Genomic DNA, 25,910 nt, shown 5'->3' on the forward strand with positions numbered 1-25,910 from the left:
GTTTATGAATTAATAAATCAGGATTAGTATGTGTGTGTCTGAGTGTGTCAGGGGGGAGCTGTGTGTGTGCCTCTGTAGCTGTTTTTGTAGATACTCACTTGGTTTGTTCATGTTTGATCCCCGTGTGCTTTGTGTGTTCTTTGAAAAGGAAGGGAAAAGTTTACACATACTTGAAGCTCTGACCTAATCTACCCTCTACAGCTTTACTTTAGCAGATCATACTCATTCCTCATATAAGAAAAACTCATATCTGCTTAAAAACATGTGTCCCAGGTATCTTTTGACAATCCTACATGATAGGAGGGATTTGCATTGCAGGCAACATGGATTTTTATTTTCATATATACACTGGATACAGATCAACTCTCCTTAAAATGAGAGCACTAATACTGTTTTCTTTTTTTCATAAACTGCACTTTAAACAACATATTGTTTGGCAATCTGAGACAAATTCATTCTAATACTTTGCTCGTAAGTATATTCTGGAAAGAAGCAAACATGAACTGACTTGGCCTGACTGTCCTTTGCCACAATTCTTCCCTTTTTTTCTCTTTTAACATTTGTCTTTAAATATTTGTCTTTCCCAGATGAAGCTGAAGCAGTTAGAGAAGGAAGCCCACCAAGCAGCTGGGCAGATATTCTTGGTCACCAGCAACACTCAGCTGCGAACAGTCTGTGCCTTTTTGAGTGTCTGAATATCATCCTATTTTTGTATTTTTAGACCATAGATATTCACCTGTTCGGATTTGTCATATTATCACATTTCAGTCTCTCTTTTGGGGGGTATATTTTGGATATCTAGGTACTTTTTGAGAAGCTGCGCCTTCATGAGTGCTGTGAGAACAAGAAGCTTCCAAAAACCATCAATAAACAACAGCAGTCAACATCAGAAGCTGCAGTACAGCACACACAAACAAATAAACACAAACCAACTGACATGCCACATTTGTCTTCAAATGTTCTTTCACATTAGATAATCCTCATATTTGTTTTTGTTGCAGTTATTGCAACTGCTGGACCTTCACCCTCTTCCAAAGATCATTCTTGAATACAGACAGGTTGTAGCTCATTTTTCATCTGTCAGAGGCGATTCTTAACACTGTTGCTGTCTAGCAGTCTAATCTGAATAATTTATATATATATATATATATATATATATATATATATATATGCATATATGTGTGTGTATGTATGTATGTATGATACCCCCATACACAACCCCATATATATACGTATATGTGTGTGTGTGTGTGTTTATATTTGGATGATATCATTATTCTAATTAGTAAAAAATAGTAATACCGATATGTGATATCAGTATTACTCATTTTGATTTTCATTACAACAATATATGGTACATATTTCCATATACTGGCACAACTCCTAATTTTGAGAATATTCCATGGTACCAATGTGATATTAAATAAAGGATTGCCACAAACCAACAAATGTAGTTGTAAAATTATCGGACTTAAAAATGAAAGTAATCTTGATAATCTTTTTTTTGTTGTTTAATATTCCAAACCCAACACACAGTCAATAGAGGAACTCAAATAATCAAAAAGATAAAACTGTAATGCATTTGCTGTATTGTAAATTCTTAAGCTGAAGACTGGCACAATGATAATTTAATGCCGAATTGTGAATAATCATGATTTCTAAATGCAGTGCTATGATAAATGTCTGTGCCAAAACACTTGGATTAACAGGGTCTTTGTTTTTTTTTCATTTTTAATCTTAGGTTCACAAAAACAAGTCTGCTTTTGTGGATGGGATACTCTCATGCATGATGAACAAGGTACGCCAATGCTGGTTTCAGGCTAGTTACAGCTTGTCCTGTGAAAAGATTCCTTTTGGTCTTGCGAAAATGACCTTTCACCCCCCTTATGCTTACTCACTCAAGTGGTTTTTGAAGCTGGTTTTTGAAGGTAGAAACTTCAGAATAAGCAAAAAAACAAACAAAGTTGTAATGTGTAAACAGACTGCACATCCTGCTGCCTTTGTCTTTTATACTGAAGATTTGGGTTGAGTATGCTTGAACTGTGCCCGTCTTGAAGAATTCCTCTGTTTCTCCTCCAGTGTTATTGGTATAGAGCACATATGTTAAACTCAAGGCCCATGGGCCAGATTTGGCCCACAGTGGGATTATCTTTGGCCTCTAGGATAATATTTAATTACTATCAGGGCTGGCCTGCCAATATGTTGCAAGCACCATTAATATAACAAGTCCCACAATGCACTACGTGTGCTGTGGCATGTCAAATCAAGTGCCGTCAAGCACGAGTCCCACCCCCTGATCAGCTGGCCTTGCTGAGTCACCTGTTGTCAACTGTCAGCTACCCCTCTCCTCCAAAAATGGCTTAACAAAAGGTGGACTTTGAAAACAGAGGGTTTCAAATCAGAATGGACTCAGATCTTTGTGTAACAGAGGTATTTTGGAGTTAAGATTAATGCCTGGCACAAGTACGGGAAACAATATCTTTGAAGCGGAATGCAGTCCTCTACTTTTTAAAATTTGGCCCACTGTGTATTTGAGTTTGACACCCCCTGGTATAGAGTGTTGCTCTTGTGTGAATATGGCTCTCACAACACTGCCGCTCTCAGTGCTTCAACTTACCGCCCAAGAATATGGTTGTAAGGTTTCATAGTTCTTTTTTACACTTTTATGTACTGCAAGAGTGAATAAAGATATTGAACATAGAGATTCTTAACAATAGTAATTCAACAGTGGATCCCCTCGCCTGAGATATTGTTCCCATGCTATTGGTCAGCTTCATTTGCTGTGTTGCACTGAAGAGTCTGAGCCAAGCAGTGGCTCCAGATCTGCCATCATTTCATTTGGACTTCCATAGACTGTGTATTGGACCAGGAGCTTGTTTTCCTCATTTTGTACTTCCTCAGGCCTGCAGATGAAGCTGTCTGGCAGTGACTGGAGCTCCTTGGCTTCTGATGACAGTGTTTCATTTGGGGTCTTTTGGCTGAGAAGGCAGTAATATCTGCCTGATGGCATAAACAAATGTGGTGTTTACTTGTCACCTATAAAGTGAATATTATCAGCCATTCCACTATCAGTTCAGTTGGCTGTATAATAAATTCACAGTGTACATAAAATGTGACCTATTACATGTGACATGTTAACATACTGTACTGTGTGTGTGTGTATATATATAAGAGAGTATTTATCTGGGCTGGGGAAAATTTTAAATAATAATTGCACGACTAGCAAATAAATTATTCACTTGAGAGTAATTGCACATGATCCAAGGGGGCATATTCATTTCACTTTGTCCCAGTAAGATTAAATTTCCCTGGAATTTTTACTTCGTCCTCCTGTAACTAATATAATGTTGACTTCTCCTCCCGCAACAACTCACCAGGACTACATTTCCCCTACATGGCATCAGACAAGTGTGGTGACAGGCAGAATCTCTTCAAAACATCCAGTAAGCACATCCTGCATGCCTTTCTTCTTTTTTCCATCTTCATATCTTTTCATTCTTTATGTAGTTGCACAGGGTTACAGAACGTGCCGAAGGCTTTTGCTGTTCTACACATTCTTAGAACGGGTTAATGTTTGGGGAGCTATCCATGGTACTGACCAAGCAACCTGCCCTTTCCACTGTCCTGCAGACAAACAGAAGCGTATAAAAATTTAGATTTGCTTGAATTTGAAGTTGGGTAACAACAAATGAAGGAATTTAGTCTTTGTGAATACAAGTAATCTGTTTTATGTCTGCTTCCAATTCTCAAGTTTTGTATAATGATTGCCAGATATACTGTGGCTGGGCTGGGGATCACATATCTGCTGCTGTTAGTGTGTCACATTGCATCAAAGCGGAAGAATGCTGTGCGGAATTTCAACAGCTTGTATCAAACAGCAGACCAATTATGTAACCACTGAATATCTCTTTCAGTGGAGCATGTGTCTGAAATCTTCTTCCATCCTTTCTTTCCTGGCTTTCAGTGTGCTATAGATTACGCTAATGGGGGTTCTCCTTTTACCTTGAACCAGTAAACATCCAGACAATATGTGCCTAAAAATAAGATCACAAGCTAGTCATAATAATGATTTGTGTCTTTATTTTATGTCATCTTGATTGGTTTACTCTCTCTCTATCCCCCACCTTTGGCAATCAATAGCTCATCTGACCTTACACAGCCAGCTGTCAGGGTCCACTGGTGCTGCCACTGCTTCCACACGCACGGACATACAGATACACACATTAAAAGCAAAGAGTAGATCTTTATTTGACTCAGTTTGAAATTTGCCCCTGTCTGAGTGACATGTGATGGTGATGATGAAGTGAATGATGCCGATGTCTGACGACCTCTGATCCAACATACTTTTGCTCATCTGCTCGAATGGAGGTTTAGAGTTTGGTCGAGAGGGAAAGCTATAACCAAAATGGTAGTGAAACTGTTTTTTTCTAGAAACACTTAACAAACCAGTGCCTCCAACCAGTACCTGCAACTAGTACCAGTTCAGTTTGGCTTTGCTAAGAATGCCAAACAGTAACACGATAGAAAAAATATTTGAGCTGAAATAGGAATATTTATTGACCATGAAACCATATTGACATCAAAAATTTCAATTAATTATCGAATTAATTCGATAATTAATTATTAGTTATGTGGTCCAACTCTATCTGGCTTTGTCTGTGACATCTTGCATTTCTGATTTTTCTATTTTGTATATTTCAGAAAACAAAAATGGCAATATTGAAATATTTGGAAAGATCTTTTTTTTTTGTTTGTTTTTTTTGTGATGGGTATAGAAATGGCGGATACTTTACATTTCATCTCTCTTTGCATTGTGAATAGAGCTAGTCACCAGGATTGTGAATTCTGACTAATATAACGGTAGCCATGGTTGTATGTTTGACATAAAGGTCAAAATCGAAATCCCAGTTATCTTACTCAGTAAACATGAACAAGGGACTCCTGCTTTGAAGGGAAATGCTCCAATTTGTGGTTTATGGCTGAGAGAGGAGAAGGATTGGCTCTGGCTCACTACTTTGCTTTTGCACATATGAGTGCATGGAGATAGCTCCTAAACATAAATATTCAGATGGGGAGTGTTGGAAAGGGCTTTAGCCTTCAACTGTGGTGGGTTCATTTGAGGTGAAGCCAGTCTGCAGGAACAAAAGGGAGTCAGAAATTAAAGCAGGACAGCGGGAGTTTAAAGTTACGCGAGATCTTATTCTTACTGCAGAGGGAAGAGGAGCCTCTCTGATCTGTCTCATCTGTTTTTATCTGCTAAAAGCAAAAACATGCAGCAACTGAGATTCAGCAACTAATCCAGCCAGAGTATTTCCATCCTTGTTTGTCTGTAAGATGCCAACTTTTCTGACAGTTTTTTGAATTCTCTATTTTCTTTGCCAGTGTTATGCCGCCTTTTTTATTTTAAATATCTTGTGCACATGTCTTCTTCTCTCTAACATAACAATTTTACAGTGTGACCTGGTAGAATAAAACAAAACAGCTGACCTTTCTCTTCTGCCAACTCCCTGGCTGTTTAATTCACAAGAGTTGCATCATCATTCACTTTGCTGTGCAGGACACCTCTCCCTTATTATTTGCTCTTCCTTTTTTATCCCTCTTCTCTGTGGAGCACTGTTTAGCTAGTGCTAATTGGAGTAATTAATAAATGCATGGAAATTTATGGAAATGCATGATGTCAATAGTCATCTTTGTAGCAAGTAAATGTTTGGGGCAAATTGCCCAACATCTGCCGCTGACCAACTGATGTAAAACAATTGAATCCTGTCATGAGAACACAGTTTTTGTTTTTTTTAGTTGGAGAAAATATTGGAAGCAATGAGATACAGCCATGTAATAATACTGGTTTCTTGTATGATTGTGTGACTTCTAATGTTATAGGTATGTAGCGTTTGCCTGTAAGACTATTCACTATCAGTCAGCATCAGCCTACATTTGGGCATTTTTACCTACACAAAGTCTCCAAGACTGGTCTAAGCATTTAATCAGCGTTCCCCTGCTAGTGCTCAAGTAAACAAACTGATGTCCACAAACAAAAATTTGCATACGCTCATTGTTTTATATTCATTGTTTATTCACTAAACTTACAGAAATGACAGACATAACTTGGAGACGAAGTAAATTAAACCTCACCCCATTTTCTTCCTTGCTTGGACATCTGTGCTTTAGTAAATTTTATAATCTCACATTTCCAGATCGTAAGCATGAATGTTAAATCACTGCCTGGTGCTTGACTAGTCTATCTGCCCTCAATGTCATAATCAGCCATGGCCAGTGACAGAAAGCTTTGCTTCCGCAATGCCATGATGATGGCAAGGGTATAGGATATTAGGTCTTAGTGACACCAGTCAGACAGTTCACATTGATGTTTACTGTAGGTCTGTTGGATGCGCTCCTTTGTGACAGTCTCAGCGTTAACACTTAACGGATAAATGTTTGTGGAAAAACAGACTCTATAACTGCGTGCAAGCATACGCGCGTGTATGTGTATGTGTGTGTGTGTTTGTGTGTGTGTACAGAGGGAACAAGCTTGTGAGTGTCAATATTTAGATGTGTATGTATGTATGTTTTAGGATGTGACATTTAATCGTTGCAATATGATTAAATTCACCCTCATCAACAAAGTAACACAGCTGTTCCATCAGTTTAAAAGGCAAAAGACCTGTGAGACTCTGCTGGCTGAAATCTATATTTATGAAAGTTTCTAGGTTCTACACTTTAATCTGTTTGTAATGAAGAATATGATTATATAACATACTATTGATCTGCAGACTTATATACTGAGATTATAAATATTTTCTACACACTATCGACCTTATAGTTGGAGGCACCATGTTCTTATTTACAGTATTTTTGTTCCTTTTGGTAGTAAAAGTATTTATTATTGTGTTTCAATCTACTTTATTAGATCATTCCCTACCTCTCAATACTTAAGGTATTATATAACTTGTATCTTAATCTAATCTAAACAGAAGTAGCTCAAAAAGGTGCATTATGAGCATTTTATTTGGAATCTAACCTTTAGTCAAATTGTTACACCAAATGTTTTGTAACATAATGTGCAGTTTAAAATCAGGTCATTGCCCAATTACTGAGTTCCTGTGAACTCAAGTTTCAGGGGTTAAGAAATTATTTTTTAATTAAAACTGTTATTTATTGTTTTAAAGAAAAAGTCATTCTAGTCAGTAAACATTAATCCTCAGCTGCCTAGGATCATAGGTGCTTTGGCTGCAAGTGTCATTCCCAGGACCTTAAGGTGTCCCTCCTGACCTAATGGATTAGCTTAGGAGTAAATTGCATTTGGGTAATCAGGCCATTGTGTGCCGATAGTAGATGACGAGGTATTAAAAAATGTAACCTCAGGGTTATTATGGATAGCGTCAACAGTGAATATTATATTTCCATGACTAAGAGGCTATTTGAGAGTCAATGAGCCCATGACAAAACAAAATTAATGTGTAGTGTTTTGTTTTGCAGTAGCTGACAAAAGCAGATTTTTTTGCATTCGCGGAGGAAGGCATATTTATCTTGTACACGAACACAACACAGAAGTATTTGTGTTGGCTTTGTATAATTGGAACATGTTGATTTAATTAGGGGAGGAACAACAACATTGGCTGCCATTAAATGGAGTCCACTGTGTTTCATGTGTTTCTGTGTGTGTCTGCATTTTAATGTGCGTTTCACATTGTGGGACTGATTTGAACCTTTACTTCCGTCTGGTGCCTGTGCATACATTATGTTTTCTACAAATAAGTCTGGGCAGTGCGGATTACTGTTGGGATTTTTGTGCATGTGCATGTACTCATGTCAGACCAGCTGTATGTCTGGCTCCCACAGTGTCCGGTAATGAACCAGATATGTTCCCTGTGTCACAGGATGGGTGATAATGACTCAGGTAACACACAGAGCAGCTACTGATGTGGTGCATTCTCTCTTGGTTAGATAGAGAGAGCATCTCTCATCGTGCAAGCACCTTTTTTTTTCATCTAAAGGCATGTCACTGAAAATATATGTATTCTTTCTCTGTTGCTTCAGTTGAACTGTGTATTTGCGTGTGTGTGTTTATTTCACAGAGATAATAGGAGTATAGAAGTGCAGTGACTGGTTTTCTTCAGCAGGTGTCGCTATCCCAAGAATATTATATTATAAAATATACATTATTTTATAATCGTTACATCACAGTAATTGCTGTGATCAATGTCTGACTTAAACCTCATATCTCATTTTTTGTCATTGTTTGTTATTTGTTATTTCATAAATCTGTGTTGTTGCTCACACTTCACATCTGTATTATGTAGATCTCAAGTATTTAACTAATAAAATGTCATAACATGAGCTTCCAGCTACTCAAGAAACTCAACTGAGTCCTGTGACTGTCACTTTTACCTTAAAATGCTAAGTGCTACACATACTGTAGTTACACAGCTATACAAACGCGGCAAAGTATTAGTCAGCATTTTTATTTGTGTTTGCTCTACGTTGTGGACTGAGAATGAGACTGTACTGAATACTGATACTGAATGCATCTGTCTTTGTGTCTTTTGAACATTTAGGCAGAGCATCATTTGTTTTACAGTAGAATGTTTACTTGATGTGGTCTGGGGTTGCTGCTAAAGAATGTGCTATGTCAGTCAATATTTTCACAAGAAAAACAGTTGTGTTATGTTGATTTATAACTGTACAGTCAGCAGTGAAGCCAACCCAGACTGTTTTCTGTGTGTTTCATTGTTTTTATTTGGTATTCATCCTTTCTGTCAAGATGCAATTGCAACCTCTGCAAATTTTTTGATTTCTTCTATAATCACTTTTTTTCTTTTACATCTCTATGCTCTTTGATTCTTCCACCCACCAATCTCCCTTACATTCTATGACCCTACTCTCCCTTTAAGAGCATCTGAAGGCTTTGATTGCAGATCACTGGTCACACCTACACTGCAAAGAAAAAAGCCACAACATGAGATGTTTGGCTGCTACAAGACCTATCAGTTATTCTGAGTTCTTACGGAGCTTAAATGTGGTAATGGTTTTTCATATAGAGACATCACTTCAGAATCAATTTTTTTTTTTTTTTAATTTGCATCAACTTTTGAATTTTTGTTTTTGCTATGAATTCTGTGTTGCCTTGCAAGTGAGATATTGTGTGGAGGATATGTCCTGGTGTGTAGGATGTGTATAAACAGACAGGGGTTTGACTCCACCTTGGAAAAATTAATGTCCAGCATACTGACAATCTGTCAGGTGATTCTGTATGTGTGTGTCTGTTCGTGTGTGTGTGTGTGTTTTTCACCTCTACAGTGATTTATACAGTCACCACCGCAACACAGTGCATGATGGGAAAGCTGAGCATTCACATCTGACACAGTGAATCACCTGTCACATCACAGGGCACCTTGGTAACACAGCAGACACCAACCACATTTGTAAATACACGTTTATGCCCCTTCGCCTGCCTCGTGATATATTCCTTCCTGTGTCCACACCCTGCCACTGCAGTCCTTTAACCCCCTCATCCCACCCACCACCGACACCACTTCCTCATCCTCCCACCCCTCTGCTTCTGCTGTGCTCTCCCTATCGCTATTGAATAATGAATGAGTGGTGGAAGAGCAGTTTTTCCTTCTGACTCAAACCACCCAGATTAGATCCTGGCCACAATAGAATAAACTGTTGTGTTGTTTGTGTGTGGTTTTCTTTTAACCCTGTTACTCCCTTCAATATATACATGTATATATACAAAGATGTATCTTTGTACAAAATGAATAACGTGTACTAAATAGAGAGAGATAGAGCAAGAAAGCGTCTACGCATGTGTGTGTGTGTGTTTCCAAGAGGTGGACACAGTGACTGAGTGTAAAAGATAACCATTGATTGAAGTAGAACTGCTGAGTCTGAACAGGCTCTTTCCTCTACATCAAATGGTGTGTATGTGCTACTGTGCCTTATCACCTTTCTTTTGTTGCTTTGTTTAGCAGTGAAATTGCTTTGAGTGTGCGTGTGTGCGTGCGTGCGTGCGTGCGTGTGTGTGTGATTGTGCTTCTTAGATTACTTAGTGTGTTGATCCTCAAAGGACCAAAAGCCCAATGAGCATCAGGCTGCTACTATTTGAAGATTAGTGTCTGAAAACTTAGGAGATCTCATGTTGGCTGTCATGGGGCTGCTTTCTGTTTGTCTAACCGCATCCAATTTTCTCTCACTCTCTGTTGGACATTGAAACTTTAAGCCTTTCAAATACACATCAAATTTTTAACCTTGTTATCATTTCAATGTGATATTAAGGGATACTGGGAGTGAAATAAGCAGCGGCTCACTGCTTTGAAGCTTCTCCACTGTGCACAGAGAAATGTCTCAAACCTGCAGGCAGGAGGTGTTTCACATGAAGCACAACTGAGGAAGTATTCTGTCAATTTGCAGCTGCTGCTGCTGTTGCTTTCCATATTATTAACAACCTATTGTGAAGTAAGAAGTAACTGTTGTTTTCATAAAGGGAGCTAGATTTAGTAACAGCACCTGCCTTCCAAGTGCATGGAATTACAGGTTTGGCATTGGTCACAAAATTCCTGTGAACAAATTAAGACATATACAATCTAATACAGATGATACAAGATACATGTTAAGATCTTGGGAGTTTTTCCAAACAAGTTCCTAAAGAATGGGAGGATTACTGTATTATGTCTAAAGCATTCTGAGAACCAGCCAAGCACACGGAAACTGTTTTTTGAAGAAAAGCTTGATATCCAAAACGACATAATTAAACCCCGTCAACATGAGTTCAATAATGTATGGGTGTCTTTCATGACACTATCCCTCCCCACTGACTCACAACTATGAAAAAAAATGTTTTAAAGTGTCATTTTACTCTCCAAAATGATCATTTTAACAATTGTCATTTGATCCAGGTGTCATAATATTTTGAACTCTATAAGAGCCACAAGATTAAAGTATTCTGTTCAAGTTAAAGTAGGTTGTTACAGCTTAGCTCTAACACATGAATAAATTAAGGAACTTCACCGAAAGAAGCTATTCAGATATTTTTAATGGCAGGTCGGCAGCATTTAAAGCCAGAGTTTTACAAAAGTTCCTTTTGCTATTTTAACTATTATGTCTATATGTTTTTAGCAGGGGCTAGAAACTATAGTCATTAGTTGCTTTGCAAAAGCCTACAATTTTGCGGAGGTCCATTTTTGTGTCTTACACATAATAAGTATTCTGAATTATTCATTTTGTTTCTTGTTTACGGACCAATCTTTGTAAGCGGAATGTTTGTTTAATCAGTTTGATAGTCCCTTCCACCTGACAGTGTTCTTCCTCTCCCGAACTAGAACTTCCAGGCCCTACCAAAACAGCCACTCCTATTCACCAGGAGGCAGCAAAACCAAGGTAAGGTGTGCACACTCATGAGCAAAAACATACGAAGACGCACAAAAGCGCATACACACTGGGACACTCCCCACATATGTCCCACAGAATGAGACAGTTATAAAAGTAAGCATGCGTGGGTGAGCCAGGACCCATTTAAGATGGTTTATGTGGAGGATCAGAGTCTACAGCAGCAAGGGGATTGTAAGTGACAGGCGCCAAAAAAAAAACCCCTCCATACTGACATGAAACTGGCCAAAAACTAAATTGTTGGGCGTTCATCTTGTTCTGCATTTATTTGATGTTAGAATAATACTATAGTGTAAAATTGATAGGATGTAACTGTCACGATCATCTAGTAAAATACATAAAATTCAATATCTGTCTTATTCCAGACAAATATCTACCCAATCTAAATCAAAGGCAATATATTTTTCTTATTGCAGATTTGCCACATCATTTCTAATGTGTAACATGTATAAATACAAAGTTCAATACATGAATAGAAATTGTGCATGTAAAATGTCTAAAATGTGATTGTCGTTGTTAGTGTCAGAAAAAAAAAATGTTGTGTGATTCTATTTGGTATTTGGTCAATAAATTGGACATAGCAGATTGTTTGGAGACCAGTACATATTCTGTTAATTGTCACTTGAAACATCACTACAAAATTTTCTCCCTTTGTTGCACAAAGCCGATGTTTCACCCCCAAATGAGAGCTTTCTTTGAGCCCAATGGTAATATTATTTAATGGGTACAAGCTGCAGCTTGTTTCAACTTGAAGCGTCTCTGAGTCACTAATTGTCCCTCGCTTTGTTGCACCCGTCATTATTTGATAAGAAATGCCACATTAACATTTTGGGTAAAAACAATCCCTGACTCTTAAATTCTTGGGACAGTTGTTTTAAGCCCTTCAAATATACTCCAGCAAAGTAGCAAGATTTTACCTGAAAAGAAAGGTCTCGATGTCCTGATTAAAATATGTTTTTTTTAATTTAAATAAAAGCAGTCACCTAATAAATGTATATTCTTTAACTGTATTTATCTTGTAGATAAAGTCCTACAGAGCACATTAAGGTTTCCAAATACAAAAAAATGAAACTAGGAGCATGTTCAAGGCACACACCAAATTGAGGAAGTCTAATGGAGTGACACCAACAAGGATAAAAATAGACAACGGAGTTAGGGCATGATGTGCGAATAAGTGAGGTGGTGAGGACATGGTAGCACAGATGCACCTCCCGCCGGCCGGATTTGTGTGCTGTCCAGACCGCTGTTGCTCAGTCTAATAGCTGTGGGCACAAAGGTTGTACATCGGGGTGGGATGAGCCTTTGGCTGAACGAGCTGCCAATCAGCCACAGCTTGTTGTGCAGGGGGTGGGAATGATTGTCCAGATTCCTCCCAGACTCTCCTTCACCCTCTCCACTGCCACGATTCAAGATGGTTCAGGTTCAGTCCCACCACCGAGCGAGCTTTCCTCACTAGCTTGTTGAGCCTGTTGACCTCACCAGTCCTGGCACCGCTCCACCAGCTATAGCAAAGAGTGCAATAGCAACCATAAACTGACATAGACTACAGATATCAAACAACCTCAGGAAGAACATCCTGCTCTATTGTTGATATGGACCCCAACGTTCTTGTGGGAGTCCACTATCTCCACCTCCTCACCCTGGATGGTGATTGGTATATATCTCCTCCGATTCTTCCTGAAGTCCTCTAACGCCTCCTTGGTCGTGGAGATGTTGAGTAGGAGGTGGTTCCTGTTGCTCCACTCAACAAAACCCGCAATCAGATCCCCGCACTCGTCGTCGCCAATGATGCATCCAACGAAGGAAGAGTCATTGGAGAACTTCTGGAGGTGGCAGGAACTGGAGTTGTGCCTGAAGTCGGAGGTGAAGAGGGTGAAGAGGAATGTAGACAGGACAGAAGCTTGGGGCACTCCTGTGCTGCATACCACGACCTTGGAAACACGGCCATCCACCCTGACATAATGCAGCCGTCCTGTGAGGTAGTCCAAGATCCAGGCAGTGATGTCAGGGTGAGGTTGCATACTCTGCAGCTTGTCCTTAAGGAGGGTGGGTTGGATGCTGTTTAAGGCACTGGAGAAGTCAAAGAAGGTGACTCTCACAGTGCTTCCTACACCCTCCAGACAGGATAGGGCCCCGTGTGTGAGAAAGATCATTGCATCCTCCACACACATGTGCTGCCTGTACTGTAAACTGCAGAGGGTCCAGGGAAGCAGATAGCCGTTCTTTCAGGTGCCGGAGTATGAGCCTCTCAAATTACTTGATGGGCTGACGTTAGTGCCACTGACCTGTAGTCATTGAGGCCACTTGGACGTCCTTTCTTAGGTACTAGGATAATGCGGGAGGTTTTCCAGAGGTCAGGCACCTTCAGCAACCTCAGAGAGAGGTTGAAGAGGTGCTGGAAGACTCCAGAAAGCAGAGGTATGAGAGGGTGAGGAGGTGGGGGATGGGGGCCCAGATCCACCGTCAGTGCTCACCAGGGTGCCAAACCTAATGACGGAAAGGTTTAGCTCCACAGCAACAAAAAGGGCCACCTTTGGCTCAAGGTGTGGTTCTCCGACAACCTATCATCTTCCTCACCTCCCCCCCCAAATCTCTTTTGTCTTGTTCTGCTACATCTTGGACTCAAGGCGGAGGCTCTCTTCTTCCTGTTAAGGCCTTTACTGTCCTTGTCGATCCATGGCTTGTTGTTATTGAAACAACGTACCTCTTTGGAAGATTATAGATCATTCTCCTGTGAGTTCATTGTGTGTGTGTGTGTGTGTGTGTGTGCGCGCGCGCTTGCGCACAGCTTTGGCCCCTCCCTCTTCAGATCATAAATGCAGCAAGTACCTCCAAATATATAACCTGTTTTATACAATTTAGTTTACAAAAACAGTCATTTCACCCATTTGTGGCTATTACAGCCAATATCATGTCAACATCTTATTTGTCTCCTATCCATGTGAATCTCTCCATGTCGTCCTATTTCTCTCTCTTCGTTTTATAGGTGCTAACATCAGCACCTCTGCTCCTCAGTCACTCCAAAAGCTCCATGTCATCAAATCTCTCCTCTCCATGTCCCTTATATCATCGCTCTTTTCCCACAGTCAGCATCCCTCCTTCTCACTGTCATTCCTACATTATCTCTTTGTGCATTTGAAGGAAAAGACTGGAGCCTTGTAATAATTGCAGACCCCCTTTTTTGCATCCCTAAGCATGATGAGGAATGCTACATCAATGTCAACATGCAGCCAAAGTCTTTGTTGTGTGTGTGTGTGTGTGTGTTCGCGCGCGCGTGTGTGCGTGTGCGACTATGTGCTTGCATGTCTCTGTGTGTCTATCTTGTCATTATGTGGAATGTTACTTTTAGTGCAGAAATTGCATGTTTCTACCTTAAATGAATACAGATAGATAGATATTAGACTGAGAACAATGCAAAGAAAATACAGCTTTTATATGATAGATAGCACACAATTTGCAGTTCCACACTGGAACATTATTCTTTTAGATTATGAAGAAAAAACAGTTATCTAATTAATTTGGTTTTCTATTTCTGGTAAAAGAACCCTTTCTACAGCATGCATACAGGATATGTTTTCTGAAGACCTCATGGCAAGCTTCCACCTCTGACACCACAACACATTTATTTAGTTGAAATAAATTGTGGTACAGTTTGATATGGTATTTCCTTCACAACTGATGTTTCAGAGTCATAACAATTCCTGAAGTGTGAAGGAAAATAATGGAGAGTTACAGATTAAAAACAATTGTGGTTTACAAATGGAGCGTGTTAATGGATGCATAACGTGTGTTCGTGTTTCTCTCCCACAGGAAAGAAGGAGGAGGTGGTTACTTTTCATCCCCGGGCCATGTTCATTCCTCAGAAAGGCTGGACGTTTGTTGCGGCAGGTCAGTAGATACACTCAAAGAATAACACTTGCCGTTCATCAGGCAGCACACAGTGGAGACACAGTGTTAATGAATCGGGCCCTAAAGGAAATCTTTACATTCTGGTGTTTTGGAAGACACCTGTCAATTAAATGTTTATGTCCCTAAACCAAATTATTGTTTTAACAAAGAGAGCTGTCATTTTTGAGAATGGCATGCAAAGAAAAGCAAGGATGACATTTTCAGCTTCTTTGGTCTTGTCAGTCAGCTGTGATCGCTAACTAAACAATGGGCTGTGAAACGTTCCTGTGCAAAAGCTTCAACAATAATACAAGGCAGTTTTTATAGTTCAGAATTGAGACATAAGGTCAAGGCGTGTCTCCTGACACAGGAGACACGCGAGACTTATTAGGGAACTCGAACTAAAAACAAGACTGTTTAAAATATATTGAAGACTTATAATTAAAAGGACAGTGGAGTTAAAATTAATGTTAAAAGGAGGTGGGGAATTGACGCATCAAATTAGTCTTGGGTACTTGTCCATTTTGTCTTTGCACTGTAACCACTCCAATGAGGTTTGCCTTGAATAAACCAATTTTGCACTTCTCTGTGAACACTCCACTTTGGGATTTGAAAACTCAATCTTAACATCAACGTTTCCATTTGGCTTTGTCTCATTTTCAAGTTTCTGTTGATGCTAACACCACCCATGCGTTAATCATTTTAGTCTCTCCAAGTTGCACTTGTTAAGACTGCAGTTTCATGGCTGCAAGAGACATCTTTAAAAGTCATACAAGCATTCACTCTCCAAGGTCAACTGAACTGGTAAATCTCCATTCTTTGTCTTTCATAGGAAACTAGAGTCCATATTAACACAAAAACTTTCCCAAAGTTCTAACTGTTTCACAACTTGACCAAGTTTATTGCTGTTAACTTACAAAGCTACACATGTCACTGCAAGGTTCCATCAGGGTGTAACCCTCATGCATGCTGTGTAGACAGAGGGGCGAGCGGGGATGCTGTCAGCCTGGGAGAGCTTTGGGGAGAAGTGGAGGGTGTCTGCTGGCCCTGACAGTGTCGCACACTTACATAACCCGACACATAAACTGGGGTTAGCGGGAGGACAGCAGTAAGGCAGAGCATTCCAAATATACAAAGAGTATGGCAGGAATTCACACATACAAATGCACAAACACACTCTGTGCCTAGGCTGCCATGATAACACTCTTTACTGACTGGCATTTGTCCAGTCACCCTCTTTTTTATCCTTAAACGTCCTCTATTGGAACTCTGTGCTTGTGTCTGTGTTTGGGTGTCTGGGTGTCATCTACTATCACCTTCCTGTGTCCCTCAAAACTGCGCAGCTAAGAGGCACATCAGAAGCTATTCTGTCACTGAATGTTAGTTTTCTGACTACAGAAATATCAACAGAAGCCGAGTTATGGCTCAGTAGAATGTGGTTAGCTCTTGTGTGTGTTTGAAAAGGGGGGGAAAACAAATACATCCTCCTCCCTGTCCCCAAGCAACATGTGTGTTTGTTTATATATTTACTGTCCACTCAATTATCTTTTATTGTTGATGTTTGAGCAAGGGAACGGGAAGAAGTCCAGACCAGCCAATATGAGAACAAAAACAATTGTTGACTCATCAGCCCTGCTAAATATCAAATAAAATAGTGGCTTTAGTTCAATTGTTTTTTTTTTAAAACACTAACAGACGTATTTCATAACTTGTTACACCTATGTGTAGACTACAATGAAGCTGTGTGTGTGTGGGGGGGGGCGTGCACGCGGGCATGTGTTTTAGACAGGTCGATTATAACATATTGAGTCCTTCTAAATATGGTCTAAAAGTGTGTATTGATGGTATGTCTAGCCTGTTTTTTTTCTGAATTCATATCTGTCTTCAATTACAATCCCTGTGTTCAATTACAGAGTTTAGAATACATAAAACTCATACGTTCAACAATCATACTCCTTTTCTGAGTTTATTGTGTTCAACTTATGTCTCCTTAGACAAAATATTGGACAGTAAATCTTTCCCAGAAGTCTCTCCAAATCACCTCCACCCTGTGTCTAGGGATATTTCATATTCCCTCTTTGCTGGTTTTTAGTTGAGCTCAAGCTTTTTCCCCCCTTTCAACATTTTGCATTACATCACTAAAAAACATGCATGGCCTCGTTGTCGATGGCATCAATTACATATGAGGAATGCCTGATAACCTGAAAAAGTTCTAGTTCACATTTTAATAATCTATGCGATTCAGAGCCAAATTATTAGCATTTGTAAAATCTAAATTCTCAAGTATTACATGCCTGTTCTTACTAATATACATTAAGTCAGAGTATGTATGTCATTGTTTATTTATGTATGTTTATGAAGCCAATTAAAAGGGTGAATTGCAAAAGCACGCCATGGGCTATTACTCATATTATTTGTAAAAATGAATTCCAACGTACATCATAAGTTACCTTTCCCAAAATGATGAATCTGTGCTACCACAGTGATAAAATTAAAAAAAGAGGAATACAGCGTAATTGATCTTAGAATATAAAGGAAACCCAAACATCGCAATATATATATTAATAGATAAAAGTACTCTATTCTGTGACAATGAAAATATTGCTTGTCTTTAAAGCATATTTTACGAAACAGTTGCACCCCAGTCATAGGTGGAGGTGTACATTGTCATGACATAAAAACAATATTCATTTGTCAAATAAGCCTTTCATTAAACTTTTTTTTCTTGAAAACTATCACTTGGTTGCCATAATAATTAGAAGTGATTAACTGAGTTGCTTGTTTTAGAGAAATGAAATTATACTGTAAATCTAAGTGTTAAGTGTTTTTCACTCATTATTTATGTATATATATATATATACTGTTCTGGCCTCTTGGAATTCCTGTATATTCCAATATCTGTAATTCCAATATGATGATTTTTCGATTGTTATTTTAACAAAACCGTCTTTCTCACCATTTCAAATCCCCTCATGTGACGTATCAAATTATTCTTTTTTGTATGTCTTCCCCTCATATACATTATAACTTTATCTTACTAACGCTCACGTTTTTTCTCTCTTTAACTATCGTTCTCAAAGAAACGCACATACACACATACTCATTCACAGATTTTGGTCAGCATGATGCTCTTTTCAGCCACTCTTGGAGGAAATGTGATCAGACTCATGTAGCCATAAAACATTGATGAGAAGATATCTTTAGAAACTCTCTTCCTTGTCTCAGCACAAACTGAAATTGTCGTCATCTTTTTTCCACCATCCTTTACTATCTCTTCCCAATGGAGTATCACGTTATCTCCGTTCATCTTTTCACTCAGTAAACTATGTCTGACCTCGGTTGAATGGGCCATGTTGGTGCTTATCTAAATTACGAGCCTCTTCATTTTCCCAGTTTCCCCCCGGGTCGAAAGGATGTGACCTGAATTCTTGGGGGAGGTATTATTTTGTAACACAGCACACACAGGAGCCGAACAATGGGGTTGGATTTTAAAGTAGCCAGAAAGACAATTAAGCAAAACACTTGTCTTTTTATTTCTTTCATTATTTACGCATTAATGGAAACTGTTGCAAATGGTTGCTTCGGTCTAGTGTTTACTGAGTGGCTCTGGTGGCTACAGAGGAAAAGTCCGAGTTCTTCTCAACTAAAGAACATTCTCAACATACAGAATCATTCAAAGACAGGGCCCTTATATCTTCTGCACTTTCGTTCCGCATTTGCACTGCTCTTCACACCATGATCAGTGACTCATTGTTAAATGTAATCCCTTCAAAACCCCATGCTCTCTCAATACATTATTTCATTTATATAAGCTGCAGAATCAAGATGCCATTTTAGCATTACTTGTTGGTACTAAATGTCCCGTTTCCTCATGCGGGCAAAATAACCAGTTGAAGATTACTGAATGTCTGTCTGTATTTTTGCCCAAAGCAAATAAGGGTGAACAGTCTGGGCTATTCAGTGCTATTTAACTGAAATTGTTATCTTGAAATGCTTCTCTCTCAAAAAGATGTTCTTGTGATTTTTACACTCTGCACATTTGAAGAAAATGCATTATAATGTATATATGTACAACTACTGCATGTCTGACTGAACAATGATTCGATATAGTCTTATTTATCAGAAGCTCTAGCTACACTCACATCTACACTAATATCATTGACTTTTCTAAAAGCCGTCCACCCCTGTGTGAAAATCGCTTTAGCCGATTAATCTTTGTCGTCTGAGGGCAGCAGAACAGATTTGTTGACAAATCTTCAGATGAATGATACTCATTAATCCAGTGAGTCACTGCACTCTTCTCAATCCCTCTCCAATGGTTTTTGCATGGTTCATTTCGTATTTCTTAAATTATTTAGTATTCTGTTGTCACTTCTGTGTGTTTTTGAGTTCAGACGTCTGCTGTGTTATGCAAACATTGCTTGGCTGGATTCCATGAAAATTTGTTGAGGAATGGAGCAGAGCTAAATATCAACCCTGTTTATTAAGGATATTTAAGGAGGGAGGGGGGTTCATATTAAAGGCGTTATCTAGCAAAAACAACTATTTTCATCATATTCAGCATTTAAGAGATCCCCACCGGTGATGATGGACGCATATTTGTGTTTCCAAGAGATTCCAGATTCAAGATTCAAAGCGTTTATTGTCACATGTGCAGTGTAGAAACCAGTTTCCCTGTATAGGGAAATTCCTACTTTGCTGTCCACAGTGCATTGGGGTACGTGCTGGTAGAAGAGTGTAAACATCGTTATAAATGAGATTATAGATATGAATGTGAACATTGCAATAGAACATTGAAGAGAATACAGTGCAATAAGACCTTTGACTGCAACTTGGTGTGCAACTCACAAAGTGCAGGTGCAAGGATGAGTACAAATTAAGTGGCAGTAGACTTTACGTGGGGAGGGAGAAGAATGAGTATCAGCTGTTTAAGTGTCTAATGGCAGTCAGATGGAACGAGTTCTTTAATCGTGTCATTCTACATTTCATACTCCTGTACCTCCGGCTGGAGGGTAGGAGTGTGAACAGTCCATGTTGGGGGTGGTTGTGGTCCTTGGCATCGGAGGCAGCTCTCCTGTGGACCCTGCTTTGGTAGATGCCCTGCAGAGCAGGCAGTGGGGTTCTGTTGATCCTCTCTGCAGTCTTCACCACTTGCTGCAGGCGTCTGCGGTCCAGAGCGGTGATGCAGCCGGTCAGGATGCTCTCAACAATGCAGCTGTAGAAGTAGCTGAGGATCTTAGGCAACATGCCAAACCTTATCAGCCTCCTCAGGAAGTAAAGCTGCTGTTGAGCCCTCCTGACCGTCTGCGGGGTGTTGAGGGACCAGGTGAGGGCCTCACTTCTGTGGACACACAGGTATTTAAAGCTAATTAAAGCTGCCTCTCAACCACAAGAGCTCGGAGGAAGAATGGCCGATGAGGTCTCCTCTCCTTCCTCGTGTCCACTGTCATCCCCTTGGTCTTGTCCTTGTTGAGGGTGAGGTTGTTGTCCTCATACCGCTTCACCAGACTGGCCACCTTCATCCTGTTCTGCGAACTTCAGGATGACGTCCTGATGGGAGGTGACACAGTCGTTGGTGAACAGGGTGTAGAGGATGCTGCTGAGGACACATCCCTGAGGAGTGTCTGGGTTCATGATGATGCTGGCTGAGGTCCTGTTACCTATCCTGAGAAACTGGGGTCTGCCAGTCAGGAAGTCCAGGACCCAGTCACAGAGAGTGGGGTGCAGACCAAGGGTGGACATTTTGTTTGTGAGTTTGTGCGGTATGACCGTGTTGAATGTGGAGCTGTAGTCCACAAAGCGCATCCTGATGTAGGAGTCTTTGTTTTCTAGGTGGGAGAGGGAGTAGTGGAGGGAGGTAGCTATGGCGTCTGAGGTGGACCTGTTGGGTTGATATGTGAATTGCAGGGGGTGTAGGGTTTCCGGGATGTTGTCTAATCATTTTTTTTCAATGTATCATCATATTCTATGGTCAGAAGTGACAATTTAGATGAGGTATTATATATCTGTCCTTCATTCATGGCACGCAATACTTAAGTGCAATGTGTTACGATGTTGTTAAACCATGTATGCTCTGTGTGTGTATCTGCCAGACTTCTGCCAGGTGGAGCTACGTCTGCTCGCTCACCTCTCTGCTGACCCTGAGCTTCTTCACATATTTACCAATCCCCAGGCTGATGTCTTTAGCATGCTGGCCTCTCAGTGGTAGGTTCCTCTCTCTCAGTCTCACTCTTTCTCCATATATGTTTGTGTATATGTGTGTGTGTGTGTGTGTGTGTGTGTGTGTGTGTATATACTGTATCTATCGTAGTCAGTCACAAACACATTGCACACACAAACAGCAGGCTCCCCCCAGGTCTCCTTGACAAGGTGAGCAGTGATGCTCAACAGGATTTTTCTTTTGCATCCAGTCTTTCTCTTTGTTTTCCTCTCCTCAGACTGGTGCCTCCTTCCCTTCAAACTCTAATAACCCTGTTGCCATGACTACCACACCAACTGCCTTTTTTGGTCGTCTGTGGGCTGGACACCCGGGGGTTAGTCACCCTGGTGATTACATTATTACACTTTTGAGTATTTTGGTGAATATGTGTATGGGTTTTTGCTCTGATTTCATACTGCTTGTGCTTGTCAGTATTTCAGTATTTCCTGCGTGTGTATATCAGTTGTCCATCTGCCTGTTTGTATGGACGTGTGTCTGTCTGAATGTCTGTCCGTCCGTGCATCTGTGTGTGTGTGTGCACGTGTGTTTGTGTCCATCTGTCTGTGTATGTTTGTCTGTCCATCGGTCTTTGTGCGCGTGTGTCTGTGACGCCCTGATGCCTTGGTCTCGTCATCCTCAGTCGGTGCTGCCGAGAGCACCTGGTTAAGCAGATTATCCGGCCATATACTTCATATTAGCAGTCCGCTGAGACTCTATATGGTGTCCTTTTTATCATCTCACTTTCACCTTTAAGCAAATTAGCTACTGTACTGGGAATACGGAACCTTTTCTTTTTATACATTCTGCTCTTTCCTCTTAAGCCTCTGATTTATTTTTCCCTGCTTTCCTTCTGTTTTAGTTTTCAAGAAGATAAGGACTTTCTCCTGACAGTTTGCCATTTGACACATGCATTTCACATTGTTTTGGTCTTTATTTTTTCCCTTATTTCAACCTTACCTCTCTCTTTTTTCCTCAAATTCACTGTAATTCTGCCCAAATATCCCCATCTGTCTGCCTGTAGTCTATAACAATTACTATCACTGTTGCTGGATATAGCACTTGCCAGACTGCAAGAGAATACAGATTTAGAAGGCAGTCAAAATTGTAGCGAAGGCCTCATTTGTGGTTGAAATTATATAATGCACCCTTGCAAGATGCATACAGGTCACACTGTTTGGTTTCCACACGGGCTAAACCTACAATGTTGTCCAAGGTGTTAAAATGTGCTGGTGAAATATAACATTTGTATGTGGTCTATTCAAATATTCAATAGATAATTGCTTCCCCAGCAGGGGGCAATGGACATCCAATATGGTGTTGAGTCAGATAAATAAACATGGAGTTTTTAATCAATCTAGTATACGCTACTTGTCATCAGCATAAACCTGCCATTTAGCAAAGATGCTTGTGTTTATATGTACAATTCATGTTGTGAACACAAAACTCTGTTTACACTTACGTTGGAGAAGGAAACTGTTGAAAGTCATATAATATCCTCTTATGTGAGACACATTCTATATTTCTGAGAGACATTTCTGAGAGTGAACATAGACCCTGCACAACTTCATGTGTCACTGGCTAACACGAATGACACCTTGATATTCTATGAAAAAGAAATGCATCATCATGAAACGATAAAGTTTTGAAACTCGCCATTTATATTTGTTGATTTTTGGGGTGTGTTCATATCCGAAACACTTGCTTAACAATGATTTGTGATGGCAGCTGTCCATCAGATGCCCCAGAAATGCTACACTGCAGACATGTTATCCCACCCTGTCTGATCCCCAGTGCTTGAGCTTTCTCCAAGTCACATTACATAACTGTCTCTCAGTGTCCAACCATGCTTGTCGTGTCTCCTGTCTGCTCTTTTCCTGAACTACTGACTGTTTCTATTGTGTATCCTTTAATATCATTAACAACTTTATACCTCTAATATATCTGTTTTGTTTTTCAACATATTGGTGATTTGCAGATTACACTGGTTATCCCTATCCCATTCTTTTTTAATTTAACTTTCAATTGAGTCACGTTTACATTTATCGAGATATCAAAACTGCAACTAATGATTCTGAGTTCAATTTCATTTTTTTCCTTTTGGAGTGGATGTCACCAGTCATTTGTTAGCATTTCTAATAGTACTGCATTATAGGTCTTTGTTTGGTCTTTTTCATTTCCTATATAACAAGACGATTATGTATATACTGTATATTCATTCAGCATGCACTCTCTTTCACTCTCTCGCACTTTCTCTCTAATTCTCTCTCTCTGTCTCTCTCCCTCTCCCTCCCAGGAAAGGAGTTAGTAAGGATGAAGTGTCTTCTGAGGACCGAGAACATGCCAAGCGCATTGTGTATTCTGTTGTGTATGGAGCAGGTTTGTACACACTCCCTAACAGCAATGAGCAATTGAAATTGATTTGCAATAATCAACATATCATATATTGGAGGGGACTGGAACTGAATCCAAAATCACAACAACAGAGTTTAGAATAATGGTTGTAAGGCCAACAAGTCATTTCTAGTGTGAAGATGATAATGGTATCACAGTAGGCAAAATAAGTCACATATAAAAATGACTGATCATAATTGCAAATGATCATCATTGGTTTATCTGAGGATTTGATGTTATTTGTCCAAAAAAACCCTTAGTACTTACTAAACAGAGATAACTGTTCTCATGTGTTTCTCTCTTGCTGTGGACCACATTCTTAGTTCCACTTAATGGACAGAGATGGGGTGGAGAAGATAAAAATAGAGAGAAAGAGCAAGAGGGAGATGAATGTATCATGCACCCTCGTGGTCCTTAGAGAGGCTTGTGTGTGCCACTTCTGACCCATTTATGGTTCACACACATATGCCTGTTCATGTGTTAAATGCAAACCAGCACTCAGACGCTGTGAAAGTTGTACATGTCAGTGTGTGTATTTGTTTTTGAATTGGCCAGCAATTAGGGCCTGTATGAATTGTGGGCCAGCAGTGTTATTTTTGTACTTGTGCACAATGATGTGTTTGTGCATCTGTGTCAAATGTGTGCATGTTAACATATACATTTGTGCTTTCACCTGTGTAATGGAGCCAAGAAGTTTTACTGGTAGCCTGCACTCTTCAATAGGTTTTATAGCCAATGAACACTTTAAAAGCTTATATAGTTGCAGCTTTTTTCCACAGGCTCACAAAGCACACCATAACTGCTTCTGCTTTGATCTGTGTGTAAGTGAGGAGGCTGCTTGCTCAGAGGAAATCTTTAAATTCCAAAATGCAGACATATATCTTAAATGAAGTCAGTTATATTTAAATCCATCCAAAGGTCAGGGCACCTCTGTTGACAGCATTTTACCTGAGAAAAATTATTCTCCTCTGATTTACTGCTGCTGCAAGTGTGTACCGTTGGCTTTGCGTGGTAAGTCTGATAATAAAGGTTCATTCTTCTCTGAGTCAGAACAAAGTTAAATGGACAGTTCAGTGTGTGCTGATTTTGGCACAACCAATTTCTAAATTTCTGTCAATATGGCCTCCAGTGCAAATGTTAAAGTAAAAAATGATTTGAGATTTACATCGTCCTTTGTTTTTTTTACTGAGAGGGAAAGATTTGCCATATGTTTGCCCCATTTGAATCAGTTACTTTTCTGTGCTTGCCTCTCCCTGTGACCTAGATAAAATATTTTCCCAAACAGACATTTGATTCAATTAACAAATCAGCGGTGGCCCTTAATCACATGATTTACATCCCAATGTACAGACAAGGAATTGGACCAGGGGTTATTACTTTGCATTGAGTACATTCAGGCTTCTCCCATTAGGTCTACAAAACAAATGCTTTCAAGCGGATGACCGGGTGTTCTGTGGCATTTTCTACTTTAGGAGAAAGCAAACATGCGTAGCTATGAATGAGGCAGTCACACAGAGGAACAGGTGCATCCATAGGACACTAAACAAGGGCCATTCAGAAATCAAAAAGGTCAGCATTAAAATAGGGAGTGATTTAGAGGATGTTAAGAGAGAGAGAACTGAGAAACTGGGAGTAGTATGGCTGATATAAAGAAAAAGTAGGCTAAAGCTGAAAAAATAGGGGAGGGGGTGGAGAGGAAAGCAATGTAGGGGAAAGGGGAAGAGCAAGGAGAAGGTGGGGCTGAGTGAGGAACCCAGAAGAGGAATGGAGGGAGTGCCTGATCAGCATAGACAGACAGCCCTTTACAGGCGGATGCGTTTCCATGGATACCGAATACTAAAATGAAGCTTTCTCTACAAGACAATAATCAGGCTAGGGAGGAGGGGCAGGGTCGCCGCAGACTGCACACATATGCATATGTATGTATACAAATAGGTCAAGTAGTAAGATGGTCAGGCAGTGATGTTGGAAGAAAAATATAACATGAAGGAGGTAGCAAAGGTGGAATGCCCAGTTGGGTATTCTAGTGTCTTTTTGTTTGATC

At 39.9% G+C, this 25,910-nt stretch overlaps 1 protein-coding gene across 1 annotated transcript in view; it reads left to right on the forward strand.

Annotated features, from left to right (window-relative positions):
* The window catches only part of poln (polymerase (DNA directed) nu), a 45,309-nt gene that overhangs the window by 6,264 nt on the left and 13,135 nt on the right, over window positions 1-25,910 (forward strand). Inside the window, exons 8-16 of the mRNA XM_086166159.1 lie at window positions 588-671; window positions 803-898; window positions 1,002-1,058; window positions 1,742-1,798; window positions 3,378-3,443; window positions 11,322-11,379; window positions 15,199-15,276; window positions 21,369-21,480; window positions 23,769-23,851. Of these exons, the coding sequence (XP_086022285.1) occupies window positions 588-671; window positions 803-898; window positions 1,002-1,058; window positions 1,742-1,798; window positions 3,378-3,443; window positions 11,322-11,379; window positions 15,199-15,276; window positions 21,369-21,480; window positions 23,769-23,851 (691 nt within the window). The remainder of the gene's footprint in view (window positions 1-587; window positions 672-802; window positions 899-1,001; window positions 1,059-1,741; window positions 1,799-3,377; window positions 3,444-11,321; window positions 11,380-15,198; window positions 15,277-21,368; window positions 21,481-23,768; window positions 23,852-25,910) is intronic.

Source organism: Fistularia commersonii, chromosome 19 (assembly GCF_037954325.1).
Source record: "Fistularia commersonii isolate RoL2024-O1a breed Wild chromosome 19, RoL_Fcom_v1.0, whole genome shotgun sequence".
Classification (NCBI taxonomy): Eukaryota; Metazoa; Chordata; class Actinopteri; order Syngnathiformes; family Fistulariidae; genus Fistularia; species Fistularia commersonii.